The following is an 18,677-nucleotide window of genomic DNA, read 5'->3' as shown; positions in this document are numbered from 1 at the left end:
TTCCATACTCCTAAAACATCACAGGGTAGATGGTTATTGAACGAATGAGGAAGTGAAGCCTTCAATAATAAATGACATAGTCATGATGTACAGATTCCGTGTATCGGAAGAGCTCACACTCTGCATTCCTTCAGTTCCGCTTGTAGAATTCTTTACTGCCGTACACTGTTGAGAGATTGAAACCAGAAGACCAAAAAGACTCTCAGGTAGCCATTTTCAACCTGGTAATGACCAAAATTATGATCGGAAGTTAAAATATCAATTTCCTTATGAAATCCAAGGGAGGGAGTTTAGAAACCAATATTTTTTTACTATAATCATTGCTATTGTTGCTGTTCGTAGTAGCTTCCAAACTTTGGCAAACTTCTTTATATGGGGACGGTCCATCCTGTCAGTGGCCGGTGGGAATGCTAGAAGGAACAGAGATTTTTCTCAAAGCACAAGTAAAATTTGAAAATACATTTCCTGTTCCTCAGGGGTTTTGTTTGCTGGTTTACTTTTTGGTTTTGGTTTTGCTTTTTGCTCTTTGTCATCTCTTTTACTTCAAGTTCTTAAGGACGTACTGAACACCTGTTTCATGTCAGCTCTGATGACTGTTGGCAGCAAGAGAGAAATAACAATAACCCCTCTTTCTTAATCATTATCTGTGAATGCCCCATTGAGTGATAAGTTCTCTATGTGATATGATACCCTGATAAAATTTATTAAAATTTATTTTTAGAATTTTAGCTTACAGAAATTAAATTTAAATTACGGAATTTTAACTCTTAAAGTGATTAAATTCCTCTTCAAGGTAAAAGACAAGGACTAGTTTTTAAATTGAGGTGTGTAGTGTTGGAAAATGTGCTCTCACGGAACAGACAGGTGCCTAAAAATGACGGCCTGTGATTAGATGGGGGTTCCCTCTCTGCATATTTCCTCTGCTCACTGCCTTTTCTAGGCCTGGTGACTTTGATAATGTCACTCAAACTGGAGATGAAAGTTGGCCCAATTCAGTATAATGAGGTAGCGAGTAGGTGACCGCAGGAAGCAGCCTGCAGAATGAAGATCTAGTTATTGTGATTGCGTTTAATACAATCCTCTTGAAAACTACAGTGCCCCGGTGATGTTCTTAGCTTTGCCTCACCCTGATCTATCATCTACATCTGAAAGCCCTTGAAGTTCCCTATCGCTGCAAAACCAAATTGCTGAGAAAAGACCTCGTTTAAAGAGGCAACAAGGAAAGTAAAGGGCTTAAATAGCTCATAGTGGTGACCGGTGGGGAAGGAAGACAGGTGGAAACACTTGCTACAGCTACGAACAGGGGAGAGGGAGGGGCTGCAAATCCTAGGAGTGACTCCAAGTTCATAAAACAGTGCTCAGAGACTAGAACAATTACTTATGAAAGCTGCTCCAAATGGACTTTGCTTTAGGGAACTCTGGGGCTTTGTACTGGCTCTTTGTATTTTCTTCCTGCTCTTACTGGCTGGAAAGCTGGCTCAGTGGTTAAGAGCACTGGCTGCTCTTCCAGGGAACTTAGATTCAATTATCTGGCCCCTACATGGTGATTCACAACCATCTGTAATGTCAGTTGAAGGGGAGCTGACTGACCCTGTGTGCAGGTACCAGGCATGCATGCGATGCACATTCATAAATGTAAGCAAAATGCCCATATACATAAAATAAAATAAAATAAAATAAATATACAGGTATCTTCCATGACCAAGCAGAGCAAAGACCAGAACTGGGGCATATCTTTTACAAACAGGAAGACCACTCTAGCACTCTCTGGCAGCTGGTTAAAGAACAGCTACATCTGCCTGAGGATGAAGAGTAGGGGATGAAGAGGTTTCAGAGATGTCTCAGCAAGGTGACTTGCTCACTAGCATTCGAAGATGACCCAAGCCTGATCCTAAGCTTAGAAGCACACAGACGTTTGAAACAGTGAACTATGGAGAAAATGCTGTGGTGATACTGGCCTTGTACTCCAAGCTTACCCAAATGCAGATGCACAGGCCTGGTCCTAAGAGTCCATCCACTACAGTACAGTCAGATAGGACATTTAAGAAAGATAGAAGAGCAGGACAGTGGTGGAGCATGTATTTAAACCCAGCACTGGAGAGGCAGAGACAGACAGATCACTGAGTTCAGGACAGCCTGGGCTACACAGAGAAACCACGTCTTGAAAAAGAACAACTTTAGTTTTCTCAAGATACAGCACAACAGCAACTTTGAAGATTGAATGGGTCAGTGCTTGCAAAGCTGGTATCAGAGGACACCTCATTCCACAAACTAGTGTGTGCATATGCACACATACAAATGCTTCACCCAGCATTTCAGAACGGTTGGTTTGGGTAAAGCAGGAACAGAACAAACGCAGCATATCTTTAAAACAAGCTAGTTAGTGTAGAGGGCTAAGCTCTCTGTATAAAGAGCACATGTTGGTTGATGCTGCTTCTCTTCTTATTTTTTTTTTTTAGTTATAAACTAATTGGCCCATTAGCTCAGGCTTCTTATTAACTCTTATAACTTATATTAGCCCATTATTCTTGTCTATGTTAGCCATGTGGCTCAGTACCTTTTTCAGCGAGGCAACATCTTGTTTGCTCTGTGTCTGGATCACGACTGCAGACTGCAGAATCCTCTTTCCAGAACTCTCCTGTTTTCATTGCCCCACCTCTACTTCCTGCCTGACTACCAGCCAATCAGCATTTTATTAAACAAGTACAAGAAACAAATGTTTACATGGTAAAACATTGTCCCACAGCACTTCCTCCCCCTTTTTTCTTTAAAAGAACAAGAACTCTGAATCTAATATTTTTCATTTAGCTTTTCTCCTGACTATTATCCATAACAACTTGTAACCAACATTCTAAACAAAGGAAAATATCCATAGTCCATGTTTTGGGAACATGGGTATATTTTATCCAGGCTACTCCCTGCTGATTGGGCGCACTGATAATTTTATAAGGGCCTAAAGAAAATTTAGAGTTATGATCAAGTCCTATGAGGCTTGATCATCTCAGGCAGCAGTCTTGAATCTATTCTGGATATAGAGCTCAATGTGTGAACTACTGCATCCACATAAAGCCTGAGAGAGCTTGGGAAGTGATTCTAGATAGAAAAGAATAGAGTTAAGCACATCTTATTGATAGCAGCACTTTCTCAGGTGGATTCTGTTTGCTAGAGGCAAATGCGGCTCATTTAAGAGAGGCTTCCTGACTCAGCTTTAGCTGCAAAACCTTTGCAGCCCTTTTAAGAGGATCTGCCACAAAACACTTAAATGGTGTTAATGAATAGCCTACAGCATGCTTCTTGGTGGTGGCATGGACCTTGAAACGCCATAGAGTTGTGGCAATAAACATGGTTCCAGCTGGTACCTCCGCCATGAGGCTTGAATTGCAGAAAGCTAAGGAATGGACTAGATCCAGCTGTCAAAGCCACATCGCTTAGCAAATTAAAGACTCATATGGTCAGAAAAAGAAAGATATATGGTAAAGACAGATTCAGATGAAGAAAACCTCTAAACAGTTTAGAGTGTGTTTAAAATTATGTGTAGGCTTGGGAGAAGGTAGACAGATCTCTGTGAGTTCAAGGTGTGGGGACACACACCTTTAATAATCCCAGTACTTGGGAGACAGAGGCAGGAAGATCTCTGTGAGTTCAAGGGCTGCCTGGTCTACAGAGGAAGTTTGAGGGCAGCCAATGATACACAGAGAAACCCTGTCTCAAAAAAAACAAAAATTAGAAATAAAAATAAAAGAAATAGATATTAAAATAAAGCCACATAAAAATGAAAAATGCACAAAGAATCTGAATACTGTATGTTATTATATTCTCTTTGAATTGTTTGAATACTGAGGAAGAAGCAACAGCTACTAAAAGATATTTGTGTATAAATGCTACTGAATTAAACACTGCCTGGCCCATTAGTTCTAGCTTCTTATTAACTAATTCTCACATCTTGATTAACCCATTTTTAATAAAATGTGTAGCACCACAAGACTGTGGCTTACTGTCAAGATTCTAACCTACATCCATCTCGGGCGGAGAATCATGGCATCTGCCTCACTACCTTCTACCCAGCATCCTGTTCTGTCTACTCTACCTACCTAATTTTCTGTCCTATAAACAGGCCAAGGCAGTTTTTTTTATTTAACCAATGAAATCAACACAAAACAGAAGACCCTCCTACATCAGTGTCTCAAATGGTTAAGGTCACTGTCTGCTCTTTTAGAGGACCCAAATTCAATTCCCAGCACCCACAGGATGACTCATAACTGTCCCTAATTCCAGTTTTATGGTCTCCATGGTTAATGCATACACAGACATACATGTAGGCAAAATACCCATTCACAGAAACAGTAAATAAATATTTTTTAAAAGAAAACCCGAAAAGTATTTCCAGAATGGAATAATAACCATCTAACTGACATTAATACCTAGCTAATTACTAACAAATAGTTGGGTTTTTTTTTTACAGTCAAAACACCAAAATCAAGGAAAAATAAATTAGCATAAATTTGCTAGAAAAGATGAGAGCCTTTTCTCTGCAGAGGGTCCAGAATCAAAAGGTTTCATGCACATGACATTAAGAAGAAATTCTCACTGGGAATCGTTCATGCCTTGCACACTGCTGAGAGTGTGGGTTTCCTAATGTTTTATTTATGTATTGTATAAGTCTAAGTCAGGATGGATGCATGACCTTATTTTGTTTGTTTACCACAGAACACCATATACAGACTGGGTCATAAATGCCAGTAATTTTTCTCTCTTTGGTCCACACTAGAAGCTTGAAGATCAAGATGAAGGGTACAGTAAAGTCAACGTCTACTGTAAGCCCTACTTTCTGGTTCATACATGGAAAATCCTAGCTGGGTCTTTAGATAGTACAAGGGGCAAGTCAGTTCTGTAGGTCTTTTTAAGAAGAGACTTTCCAGAGGTCCTAGCACCTGACATTATCCCATTGGGAGTTAGGACATAGCATGCAAATGTGGGGAGAGAAAGAAGCATTCATCCCATGGCAACGTTCAACAAATATGCTTTTAGGCTTACATCATGTAAACTGTTAAATCCCATGTTCCTGATTCTTCTGTACTCAAGTTTAAGATGAGAGTAAGGAAAAGAAGAAAATACACTAACAAACCAAGGATGCAAACCCTAGGGAGGAGATGGTTCAGTGTATTGAGCACTTATCCCATAATCACCAGGCCTTGAGTTCGAATACCCAGAACACCATTTAAAAGCAGACATGGGATATGGAAGTTTGTAAACCAATTATCTCGTATACATAGTGACAGTCAACAAGAAAATTTGCCAAACAAGGTCTCAGGCAAGGCCCAACAACCAATGTTGTCTTCTTATCTCTACAAACATTCTGTGGTACATTAAAGCATGTACACACACACATACATGATGGAGGAGTTCCTTCTGTGTGTGTGTTGCTTCATAAGATAATGAATAAAGAAACTGCCTTGGCCTAGTTAATAGGGTGGAACTTAGCTAGGCAGAGAAGACAGAACTGAATTCTGGGAGAAAGAGAGCAGAGTCAGAGAGCCGCCATGGAACTGCCAGGTCAGACATGCTGAATCTTTTCCGGTAAGACACAACCTTGTGGTGGTATACAGATTAATAGAAATAGGTTAAACTAAAATGTGAGAGTTAGCCAATAAGAGGCTAGAGCTAATGGGACAAGCAGTAATTTAATCAATACAGTTTCTGTGTGGTTATTTTGGGTGTAAGCTAGCCAGACAGGACGGAACAAGCAGGCCTCTCCATGTAACACAAACACACACATGGGGGTGGGAGGGACAAACAAACAAACAGAAGATCCAAGGGATGTAGCAGTTGAACCTCATAGCAGAAAGTGTGACACCCTAGAATGATGGTAAGGGGGACACAGACACGGGTGTCCCAGAGGCTCTGAGGCAGTCTTCTTCACTAAGATACAATCGAAAGCTCCTTTCAAGTCTCAGAATTAAATGAAAGGGACAGACACAGTAAGAATTGCTTACCAAGACATCCAGCAAAGGAAACAAGCGGGGGAAAAAGCAATCATTAGCTCCAGCATGGGTAAAAATCTGTGTAAGGAAAAAGGTGGGACAATGATGTCCTCTATCATTTTTACATACTTCTGTATACGATACTGATGTTTAGTCAGGAACATCCGATACAGAACAGTAGTCTGAAGACAAGGAAAACTTCCAATAACATTCTCATTACTGTGCCTTTTTCATGTTTATATCTGTTGACATACAAAAATGCCATTTACAGTGGCCTACAGGATTTAGCACAGGACTATACTGCATAGGAATATAGTTTTGAAGCCACACCCTCCCACGTAACCTGGGTGTATAGCGGGCGATACTATAATATCAGGCACTCTGTGGCATCTGCTCTATGGAACTATATAATGATGTCTTTCTCAAAATGTATCCCCATCAAGGGACACGTTGCTGTACATATTTACGTGGAGGCATTTGCATTTAAATATATGAATATGTAAATGTATGCTCACATGTTTTGATAAATGAAACTCGGGAAGGCTCACTATTATTACACAGGAGAACAGGAGCAAGAGAAAGCATATCCGTGGTTACAGTTTGAGGAGGAGAGTGAACTCACCCCTCAGTTCCTATAGTAGATAGAAAACAATTACCTATGCTCTACATATTTTTACCAAAAATAGTATTTAGAGACATATAGAGAATGCCTCAAGAGGAAACAGCTTCCAGGTTTCGAATGGCTGTCTCTGGGAGTGTACGGATTGGAGAGGTACAGATAACAGGCTTTTGCCATATTTACATAAGTTTTGGGGTTATCTGACTCTTTAAGCATGTTCAGGGAGCACTTTAATAAACCTAGAAGCAAATTGTAGGAAGAGTAGAGGTAACCCAATTTCTCTCTCATGACCAACCATGTTAAGGTGAGCTAGCTAGAGTTTGATTCCTCACCTTGCTTCCTTCTCATGACCATCCATGTTAAGTTGAGTTAGTCAGAGATGACCACCCACAACCCCCTCCTCTGTGGGCTCTTCATTGCTGATCTCTTTCAAGCCTGCTAGTCTGAAGATGGTGCTACATGAGCCAGACTCCTCCAGCAAAATGACCGTCATTTAAGAAAGGAGGATGTACCGCGGGTGGAGAGGGCAGAGCAGCAGAAAGGAAGCATAAATGACTGAACAGGAGACCCAGAAAGGCTGATGCCAACAGCTGTTGGGGTGGGGAGGGAATTGTCGAAAGCGTCAGCTTAGTGGCAGATGCTCCAAAGAGTTGCCAAACTTATGTGTGCAAATTACTCCTGAATTCTTCCGGCAGGACTTTTGTGCCCCATTCTTATCTGTTAGCAGTGTGTGGTAAGTGTTTGCACAGAGTCCTAGCACCAGGACAGTCACCTGGGTGAGCATCGTCCTAATGTCGAGGAACACGAGGGAAAGGTGCACTTGGAGGGCCAGCACCTTGTGACTCACTGCAATCATGCCTCAAATGCTTTGTCTTAAGTAAGACAGCAATAAAGAACCCTGGAGTCGCCAGGGTTTGCTCTGGACAGTAGAAAATAACGTATCCCTTTCATCCCCTTCTTCTGCTTCTACCAGCAGGTGTTGAAGTGAAGAGCCTAGCAGTGGGAGAGCTTAAATGTTTTCCCCCATGTCCCTGCCTTTCTAACAGTGAGTATAGGAGATCTAATGGCACAGTCTGGATGCCAGCTCCTTGGGAGACTGAAGCCAGAAGAGAGCAAAATAAAGGCTTGCCTGGGCTGGGGATATACCTCAGTGGCAGAATGTACTCTTGGCGTGCTCCAGTCTCTGTGTTCAATACCCAGTACTGATTAACCAACTGTTAATATAAATAATAAGTGACCAATAAATTTAGGAACTTTGGCTTAGTCCAGAGAGAGGAGTTTCAAATCACGATGTAAGTGGAGAAAGTTGAAGCAGAGGAAAAAAAAGGTTTTCTGAAAATATAGTATCGTGGTTTTTAAATGAATTCCATTTCTGTTTCCCAGAAAAGGAGGCTAAATCCTCTAGGTGTGTTTCTGGGATTAGAGAAAAGAAGAAATGGAAGGAACTGGCTACAGGGAAAATCAGTTCTCAGTGAATAGAACGAATCAGAATGGGATATGATAAGGCTGTAAAATGCCCTGTGCTTGGCTATGGAGGAGGAAACTTAGGGAGATTAATAGCTCACACTGCATTCACTCAAAAGGTATCCCAGGCTATATAGCCCCCTGATATTTTTTTTAAATAAGGCATTAAGAACTTTCTTATAATAGTGTACTTCAGAAAAATGGAAACAAAAATGAAAATTAAAGGATGGTGGGAAGCCAGGCTACGAACTACAGATCCTACATGCACTGACCCATAAAAGTCTTCAGAAAACCAGGGGCAACATATTGGACCTCATATTTATGACAAAGATTTGAGTTCATGTGTGTAGATGTTAAAGGAAGGATGATCTGGCAGAAGGCAGAAGAAGCCAAGAACACCAAAAGGACCCTGCCTCTTCAGCACCAAGGAAGCTGGCAGTGATTATTATCTCTTAGCCATGGACTTCCCCCTTTGCTTTTGATTTATAGATAATGTCTCCTGGTCATTTATCAGACAGTACAGCAATAAGAAACAGTCCCAATGTCCAGCTCTGCCCTGCCAAAGCACATTCTATCCCAATGCAAGCCTGCAAGAATACCCAGAAGCTTGATGTTGAAAAGTGACTCAAAAGAGGATTCTATTTATTTATTATTAGGAAACTATTTAGTTTCAGTGGCAGAAAAAATGATAGAGTTGTTAATAAATCCCGAAAAGTGTTTGAAAGTCGATGAGAAGCCTGAGAAACCTGCAGAGCAGGAGGAAGAAAACGAGAGAACGTGAGGAAACACTGCCTTCCTCCTGCCCTAAGGACAGACTCAACCCAGACAGAACACAGCCAGCTATGTAGGACCATGATGGGAGAATAAAGGAAGTCACATTTACTGTGACCTAGAAAGTTTCTCATGGGAGACAGTCTTGGGGGAACACGGGGATTAAGATCTAGGTATGGCAGACAACTGTGCCTTCTGCTGGCTGGGCCCATGGTGTAGATAAGAAACTGTATAATTGGGATCAGCACTGTTTCTCTTGCCAACACTCAGGTTTTCTGCCCCAAAGGGACTCCCACTAGAGCTGGAACACTGAGCCTCTAGCTTGGCAGGGCTTGTGGGATTGAGACTCAGATGGCTGTACTGACCTTCACTGTCTGCATGCAACTTTGGGTCCATCAGAACTAGTTTCTATTCCCATTAGAAATGGCTCATTTTACTGGATAATGGGGATATCAAGACCATCTTCCAAAGGTTTAAGTGAGTGAATCCACACAAACACTTTGAAGGATGGATGACCCAGGTAAGGCTGTAGTTATTAATATTGTGGTGGTGGATACTGTCATCATTACCTAACAGAACTATTGGAATATGAGGGAGATTTGGGAAATAGTTGTTTATTTGAACACCATCTGTCATGGGAAAAGTGGGAACATGGAAAAAAATGTTGCTTGATAAATAGAAGTATGGGGGTGGCGGGGAGTGTCAGGTCCAAATGTCAGATCTAGATCCAAGCCACAAAGCCCTCTTTCTTACCCCTAAAATTGAGGCAACATCTCACTATGCAGTTCTGGTCGACTGGTTGGAAACTCACCATTGTTGCTCTCCAGCCCACAGAGATCCACTCACCCCCACCTTCGAAGTGCTGGAAAACGGTACTCTTGACATAAGCTGGGTAACTCTTCAAGTTTATACTTTGTGGAATGTGTCCTCCTCCCTTGAATGTCCCAACCCAAGGCACCATTCTTTGCTGAAAGTTTCTCACACAAAGAGAAAAGGGATTCCAAGATGCTCAATAGACATGAGAGAAACTGGATCTGTTACCTGTGATCCAATTGACCCTTAATTAGCACCAGGCCCATTCTTGTCTTCTGACTATGTGCTGCGCTGTGTTCTTCACATGTTCAACTTCTAATCCAGCTGGGAGTGTGACCTGAGAGAGGAGTATATCTACAGACACCTTCAAGCTTTGGGTTCAATGGACCCTAGGTCAGATACTGGTGTTCTCATAAGGGAGAAATTTAGTCACAGAGAAGGAAAGACACACCAAGAAAACACAAGTGGTGCGTGTGTAAGCTAGGCACTGCCAAGGATTCCCAACAGCCCACAGGCCCTAAGAAAAGGCAAGGACAGACCAGGACCTTCCCAAAGTCTTCATTTAATATTTAGGACTTCTAGAACTCTGAGGAATACCTTTCTGCTATTTTAAGCTCCCGAGTATGTGATAACTTGATACAGGAAGGTTGGCCAGCAATTAGCACTGGTCCCACCATGTGTGCTGACTTCAGATGAGTCAGGCTCCATTGCTCCGTTGCTCACTGAGCAGCTCTTTCCTGGAATCTTTGCAAAGGGACGGGAGGAGGCATCAGTCTGTCCTAACTTGAGCCCTGTGCCCTGCATACCACAGGGAAGAGCAAGCAGGAGTCCTCATAGAAGGATGTAGTGGGAATTTTATTTCTGGTACATCTTTCCTTCTGGGTGGGGTCACCTGGCATATGCTTGCACATCTCACAAAAACCCTAACAACCACTGATTTTACTGTTGCCATTTTACCCCCTACCTCTTCTCAAAGTATCAAGATACATTTTTCTCAGCTTCACCAGAAAGAGGAAAAGTAAATTAATGTCGCCAAAATTTTTCCAACTTGTTTCTGGTGTATTGATGGCAAGAACGGAGACTGGCGACAAACCTATGCACAGTGATGGAACATTCATGGTGACACATGTTTATTGGAATCTAAGTCTGGCTCCTTACACAGCAGGTTCTCTGTGTAAAATGGAAAGAGAAATGGACAAATTGCAGAAAAAAAAAACCGAGTCCACAATTTTCTTTGAATTCCAATCTTGATTGTTTCTCTCTGGGTATTCTAGGGAATGTCGTGGTCCTCATGACATAAGGGCATATCTTAAGCCAAGTGTGATGTGTGTCATACTTGAGAGTTCTAGAAACTGGACAGGAGGATGTGAGGAGAGATATTAGAAACCAGAGAGGAAGAAATGAGTAGCTTTAAAATTGGAGAAAGGACAAAAATCATTAGAAAGAAACATCTCAAGATGCAGGGCCTTCAGTCCTGTCTCTAGGCACCAGGTTAGAGCACCAGGAAATGGAGCACAGCTTAGAGAACCCCCTGCAATGGGCGTGAGTCTGCCCCTCCCTGTCTCAACTCTCTCATTAGCTATCACCACTCCACCACTCGGAAGATCATACAGCTTCAACAAGAGATTTCTAGACAGTAGGGAGTGCAGAACGAAGCCTTCCTCAGTTGTGCCCATGGAGCTGCTGTGTCTAAAGGCTGTAATAACAGCCTTCTTCTCATTTTCTTCTCAGTGGAGAATCCACTAAAGTAGGAAGCCATGGCCAGCTAGGAGATACACTGTCAGTTTCCTGATGGAGGAGGTTTAGTGGAGAATCATAAGGGCCCACTGACAAGTAGGGCTTACATGAGTTCCTTCCCAAGTCTTATTTCCACTCTGCTCCCCTGGTGAAGTCTACAGAGCAGCAAGGACTGCCAGCCTCTCTGGAACCTTCCAAAGTAATAAAAGAGGATTTATTCTTTGGGTGAGAGTGGCCACATGGCTGGTGACTTAGCACACTCAATGAGGGTTGCATCTCATGTCTAGCTTGTCCCCACTCCTGTGTCAGGACCTTATTCTTTGTAGGCAACATGCAAGGCAAGGCTCATTCTGCTGTATGCTGAAACTCTTTCCTGGTTCCAGCTCACTAGGGAAGGACCCTATGAAAGACCATGGGCTCTCTTGAGGAAACATGTCCAGGAGCAGGGGCCTGTGAAACTCACAGTCAGTGGACACAAACTAATGAATGGAAATATTGACAAAGAACCACAATAGATATTTTATGGTTGTCACCCAACACACACGCATGAACTCACACATACAAACAATGAGACAAGCACAAAAATACAAAAATTTTCAAAATTGTTTGTTTTATTCATTTTACTCCATTGGGCTCTCAGCCTTTGTTGATTTCATAGACCCTAGAGTGTGAACAGTTTGAGAGATTGTGGAAGTCAAACTCCCATGTCATCTGTGAGATAAAGGATTCTTTCTTTGCTGGAAAGGCAGTGGGAATTGAGAGAGAGAGACAGGAAATGCCGACATCCTCTTCCTGCTGTTCCCAAAGGGAAAGAAATTCTCACTGAAGGAGCCACGGGAATGTGAGGGGGAAAGCACAGGGTGACTGTGACCCCCAAACTTGCACACAATACTTTAAACGATCGAGGACAATTTCTGGATACCAAAATGGGTTTATGTATTCCTGGGTTTTGTTTTGTTTCCTGCTCTTTCTTAAACAGTGTCTGGTCCACTTTGTAGCCCCGGGTTGGCCTAGAATAAAACACTCTCTTACATTAAGGAAATTTGGTCTTTTTATTGAGTCTAAAATACTGTTTTGCTTGTGGGTTTTTTTTTTTTTAATCAGAAGAAGAGAAGATTTTTTTTTACTGTTACTATCCATTAGGCTTGAAACTTTACACATTATTATTGATTAGCATTATTGCTGAATCCTCCTTGTCCCCAAGCCAAGCAGCTGTCTCTGGTCTTACTTTCCAGGAAGGGCAAACAAAGTGCAAGGTCGGCCCCGCAGATTAATTCGCCGCTGCAGGTGCTCCCTGCAGACAGACACTCCAGCTGGACTGAGAGAGGGCCCAGCCATGTCTCTGCTGGCAGCTGGGCTGCTTCTCCTGGGTAAGAAGTCCTGGGGCCTGGAACCCCTGGGGCAGGTGTGGTATGGATGGAAACTCACAGACTCTGTTCCTACAGGCTTCCTTCTAGGTCCAGTAACTGATGCAGCCACCAACGTGTTGAAGGATAACACAGGAAACAGTGAGCATGGGTAGTAGGAAACCCCTTTCCTAACAGCAGCATGCTAACCTTGGCTCCTTTGCACCCCAGACACCACCAGTTAACCTATGCTATGGCCAGACACTGGGTTCCTGCTAGAAATCTGGGGAAACCTGACTCTGACTTTATAAGGCCATGAGGCTACCAAAAACCTCCAGCTGCTCAGAAATGGGATGTTCCAGCAGCTTGTCCATGTTGACCTACCTCCCATGTCAGACCCATTCCCATTGGGAGCAATTGCAAGTGACAAATAGGGACCTTGACCAAATTCAGTAAGGCTTGGACCACTTTGGTGGAAGGATGGAGATGAGCAATTTCATGGAGGTGACAGGGACGGATAGACAGGATCTTAGTGGAGTAAGAAGACAGTGGGAAGGAGTAGATGGAGGAGCCTCTATCCCTGCTTGCTCATCTGTTAAGTGAGAATGTTTGTGCTGTCCTCAGAGGCTTATGAATAAGTCCTGTAGAGTGCTGGGGACAGGCCTGTCACAGAGTAGTGTTCTGCTCCCTGTCTCCAGCTTCCACCCCCACCCCATCCCTGCCTCCCTTCTGTTTTCTGAGTCTGGAGTTCATACCCTTGCTGCTTCCAGAGTGAGACCGAAGCACTCTCTGACCCTGCTCTCCCCGCTCCACAGAGCTCTTGCCCAGACCCTGGCTTTCTGTTGAGCCCGTGTCTTGGATCACACCTGGCCTGAGCACATTCCTGACCTGCCAGGCGCCACTGCCAAATGTAGCCTTCCTGCTGAAGCGGGAAGGAGATACTGGTTTCCCGGAAGTAGCTGAAACCAATGGTTTCCTGGAACTAGCTGGACCCGATGGTTTCCTGGGGACAGCTAAAGCCAGGAAAGGTGACAAGGAACGGGCCACCTTCCTAGTCCACAAACCGGGCACCTACAGCTGCAGCTACCTAATCCACACATCAGCTGTGCCCTCTGCACCCAGTGATACTGTGACTATCAAGGAGTATGGTGAGTGCTCGATCCCAACACTGAAAAGTTGGGTGGAAAGACCTGATGCATCGCGTCCAAAGACAAGCTGTCCCTGGGGGTTTGGGGCCAGACAGAGGGCAGTTCTTTGTGGGACCCTACAATACCGGGTGTCCTGGATTCCTGCCTCAGGACCTTCCCTGCCTTGCAGTCATACCACCTCCACCGGTGCTGACCTCTTCCGGAAGTGTCACTGTGATCCTACTTGAGAAGGCCCACAGGACCCTTGTCTGTGAGGCTCCACTGATGGATGTTGAATTTCAGCTGAGGCAGAGCAAGCACAAACTGAAGCTCCCCTCCATCAGCACCAGCCCAGAGCAGGTCAAGTTCTATCTGAAACGATCGGATCTGGGGGACCAGAGCCCATTCACATGTCGCTACCGTCTACACAGCAATACAGCTTGGTCCAAAGACAGTGAGCCCGTAGAACTAATGTGGAGTGATGGTGAGTCTCACGATGGGGGGGGGGGGGACGACTACGGGGACTGCAGATCCAGAGCAGGTGGTAAGGCGCGAGGGGTAGTCAGAAGCAAGCAGGATAGGTAGGCAGAATCCCCAAATCAGAACAAATTATCCAGTTAGCCTCAGTTTCCCAAGCCTCAAATAGGACAATTAACACAGCAACCTTGAGATCTGAAAAGAACTGGATCACCACAAAAGTGATCATACAAGGCTCAGACTTTGATGGGATGCCTCTTGTCAGTCAGCGTATCCTAGAAAGAATTCAACTGGACGCCCGGGCTTGCCAAGGCTAAGAAGAGCCTGAGGCAGTAGCACAATATTAAGTACGGTCTTGGCTGTCCTTCAAAAGCAGACAAGAAAGGAGGAGGGGAGGTCACTTTAGGCACAAGACTCGCCACATCACAGGCTGGACCACGCATGGGTCCCTTGCTGTGCCTTCAAACTGGGCCAATGTGTCTGATCCTCTACAGAGACACTGCCGGCACCAGTGCTCACTGCCGAGCCATCGAATCAGACCATTGAACCTGATTTGATGGTGCAGTTTCGATGTATCGCCCCTAAGGCTGGTCTGCGCTTCGGCCTGCACCGTGAAGACCCGGATGAGAGCATCCTGCTGCAGACGCTGAAGACAGCTGGCAACGAGGCTGTCTTCCAGCTGCACAAAGTCTCAGCAAAAGACTCTGCCGACTACAGCTGCAGCTACACGGAACTAGCCCCGCCCTTCTCTGGATCCGCTCCCAGCGAGTTCGTGGAGCTGGCTGTGACCGGTGAGCTGAGCATAGCCACGTGGTTAGGAAGTCCCATGGGGTGCTCCGATAAAGGATCGGATTCCTGGGCTGTGATCTTGTGAGGGGCCATTCTTTTTATGCTGCACCTTAACAAGGCTTTGGACTTTGAGGTCCTTGAAGTTGCCTCCTTCCGATAAGGCATGGAACTCTGGTCTTTCTTCCCCCGGAGTTGGAACTGGAAGTGGGCAGGCGAAACCGTGTTCAAGAGGGTTAGGGTCTGTCTGAGCTGTTCCTGTTCAGATGCACCCTGCTCTCTTTAGTTTCCAAGTACATCAGCTCCACTCAGAAGCAGCCACTGCCTGATCTGGCCTGGGGCTGTCCCCACAGTTTGAGCTAATGTGTAATTTTCCAGAGCCCTCGAGTCCCTGGGGTCTATTTGTTTCTCTGATTTCCTCATCGAGGTCTCCTTGGGTCAGAGGTCAGCCAGGCAGAGAGACCACACAGAGCTTCCAGTCAGGCTTAAATTTGACCCCAGACCTTTGAACTGTGCTTCTGCCAGAAGCAGTAGCCTGAAAGGTTTCTTCATCTATCTGGGGAGTCAGTGAAGGCCTGGGATAAGCTAAAGCCTGGCAGATCTCATAGCGCTTGTGATGCTAGAAGTTGCATACCTGGAAAAGATACAAATGGGTACCCAAGGAGAGAGGCAACAGAGGGAGCTGTCTGACCCAGAGTGGGTAGTGCAAACAAAGTAGCCAGAGTAAAGTTACCAAGGGGCCTGACAAGAAATGTCCCAAACTGAGTATCTTCCCTCACTCCCCCCCCACAACCAGGGCCACCACCACCACCAAAGCTCCAGGCACTATGGACAGGAAAAGTACCTGCTGGCAGTGATGTTGTTCTACGCTGCCAGAGCAAGGTGCCCGGGGTCGTCATGGAGCTGCTGCGTGGGGGCAAAATTGTCCCCTACCGGATATACAAAATAACAAGCTCCTGGAGTGACCTGGTGCTACCCTTAGTGGGTCCCCGACATACGGGTAACTACACCTGCCGCTATACCTCCTGGAATCCTGATCCCTTCCACTCAGAACCCAGCAACCCTGTAGAGCTCATAGTAGAAGGTATGACTTGTAGGGGGCTGAGGTTGGGTTTTGCCTCTTAGTCTTGGCTGCGCTGGGCACTGGTTAACTGTGTAATCCAAGCTAGTATGCAAAGTCCCTGTGGCAATGTGCTGCGTCAATTCATCCATATCTTTGTCTAGAAAGGTGATGTAGCTGCAGACACAGGACACGATGGTATTCTTGGAAAGAGGGGAAGATGGGCAGAACTCTTATGCTTTCTTCCCACTGGAAGATGCATTTCCCCCAATCACCCTGTACTTATTAAAGGTCAAGCAATAGTTTACTTAAAGTGTGTGTCTTCCACTTGTGGGTCCAGTGTGCCTAGGGAGGGGGCTGTTATTCTAGGCCTGGTGTAGTTAGAGGCTGCTTGTTCATTTTTCAGCTGCCTAGACCTGAAATAATCAGTTAGAAACTATATTAATTAAATTACTGCTTGACCATTCACTTAAGTGTATTGCTGGGTAGCTCTTATGTCTTAAATTAACCCATTTCTATAATCTGTGTATTGTCACATGACTATGATTTACCAGGCAAACTTCTGGCATCTGTCTCATCCAGTGGTTACATGGCATCTCTCTGACTCTGCCTTCTTTCCTGCTCTATCTGCTTAGATTTCCCGCCTTGCTCTATTCTGCTAAGCCACTGGCCAAAACAGCTTTATTCATTAGCCAATGAAAGCAACACATATACAGAAGGACTTCCCATATAATTTCCCCTTTTCTGTTTAAATAAAAGAAAGATTTTAACTTTGACATAATACAATTTCATATAACAAAACAGGTATCAAGCAAGAATTACAGTTATAATACTTTATCTTTTATCATAACTAAGGATATCTATAATTATAACTATCTATTCAACTCCTTCAAAGACCCCAGAAGGACATATTACCTAAATAAACAGGAAGTGCATTGTAAGCAACTTCCAAAACTCAAGAATTGACAGAGACATCACACTGCATGGATAGTCACCCAAAGTTCTTCTATAACATTGGGGCATTCATCTTCAGCCTACAAGCCTATAGTATCCAGCCAAACTTTTCCACGAAGCAAGAAATTTCAAAGACAGTTCCACCTATATTGGCACTTTGTCAGTCACTTTCTTCTGTTTCCTGCAGAATGTCTGTCAGACTCTATCATGAAGCCGGAACCTCATCTTTTAGGCAAGCTCAGTAGTCATTTTTCTATGGGTCTTGCAGAGCCAGTTCATAAAGCATAACATCAAGTATCTAGGAAAGGCAAATTTTTGCCCAAGTGGCTAACCAGCTCCATAAGAAGTCTCTTTGATGCCCATCTTCTTGATGCTGCCAGAATAGATGTGTATCATTGTCATAAGAAGTCCTAAGTGTTTAAAAGCTTAAATGCCATATTCCATAGGTCTTTGAAAGGTTTGAAGATTAGTTATCTAACTGAAATATATTTCTATATATCTAGAAAACCTAACTAGCATGACTACAAGCTTGACTATTATAGATGACTATATATTAACCTGTATTTCTTAAGTATACATTACATTTTTAAATGCGCTGCACAGACACAGCTTTATTCATTAACCAATAAAAGCAACATGTGTTCAGAAGGACTTCCCACGCCAGCCTGGAATCCATTGGATCCTAAGGGCACAAAGGTGGAGGCCTGGCCCTGATTGCATGTTTCTCAAGATCTCTTTCTCTTGCTCTCCTTTGTCTGGCTGCCTCTTACTTTCCAGGCACTCTGCCCACTTGTAGAAGATATGTGTGTGCAGCCTGGAGCGCTAGTCATACCTATCTTAGCTTGAAAGGGTCGAGCCCCATCCTGGCAGTAGGTTAGAAAAATGATACATTAAAGAGTTCTGCCTGTGTTTTCTTCTTCTTCTTCTTTTTTTTTTTTTTTTTTTTTTTTTTTTTTTTTTTTTTTTTTACGAATAAGCACTGATGGGTGTCATCGGAGTGTGTCCAAATCAATGCATTATCTGAAGTGACTCAGCTAAAACAAACCAAAACAACAAACATCTTCAGAGCTGAGCCAATCTTTTGTTCCCTTCAAGCCTCAGTGGAGCCTGAGACTAAAGCCTGAAGGGCTGATCCCTGAAGCAGAAGTGGCCCTCAGCTCAAAAATGCCCTGCCCCCTGCCTTGTATGCCAGCAGTCCCTTACTGCTTCTGGTCCCCAGGATAACTCAGAGACACTCCATGCCTCCCTGTGACCCCTGCTTCTTCAGTGCCTTTGTTCAGAAGGCCCTTCCTTCTCCTTCACCTATCATATGCATACTAAAATACTGACTCATGCTTCAAAGCTGATGGATCCTTCCATTATTTATTTTTTACAACAAGTTTTAATTGAAAGTTCAGGAGCATAATTCAGTGGCCAATTTGGTTAGTGGAGACAAAAAAGATGAACAAGACATAGTCCCTGTTCTTAAGCAATATTCAGTCTAAGGTTGGACGAATGGTTTAGTAAGTAAAAGCTCTTAACCCACAAGCAAGACCACCTCAG

General features: G+C 44.0%; 1 protein-coding gene across 1 annotated transcript; it reads left to right on the top strand.

Moving 5' to 3' along the window:
- The first annotated feature begins 12,703 nt into the window (after positions 1 to 12,703).
- LOC126503375 (alpha-1B-glycoprotein-like) lies at positions 12,704 to 17,604 on the top strand. The gene is made up of 6 exons (XM_050145015.1): positions 12,704 to 12,755; positions 12,831 to 12,893; positions 13,547 to 13,879; positions 14,049 to 14,342; positions 14,830 to 15,126; positions 15,918 to 17,604. Exons 1-6 carry the CDS (start codon positions 12,722 to 12,724, stop codon positions 16,244 to 16,246), a joined length of 1,350 nt encoding a protein of 449 aa, XP_050000972.1. The 5' UTR covers positions 12,704 to 12,721; the 3' UTR covers positions 16,247 to 17,604.
- Positions 17,605 to 18,677: the final 1,073 nt, after the last annotated feature.

This window comes from Alexandromys fortis, unplaced genomic scaffold (assembly GCF_014885135.2).
Source record: "Alexandromys fortis isolate MF-2015 unplaced genomic scaffold, M_Fortis_MF-2015_v1.1 scaffold_2_1_26212458, whole genome shotgun sequence".
Classification (NCBI taxonomy): Eukaryota; Metazoa; Chordata; class Mammalia; order Rodentia; family Cricetidae; genus Alexandromys; species Alexandromys fortis.
This window is presented reverse-complemented; position numbering and strand designations above follow the sequence as displayed.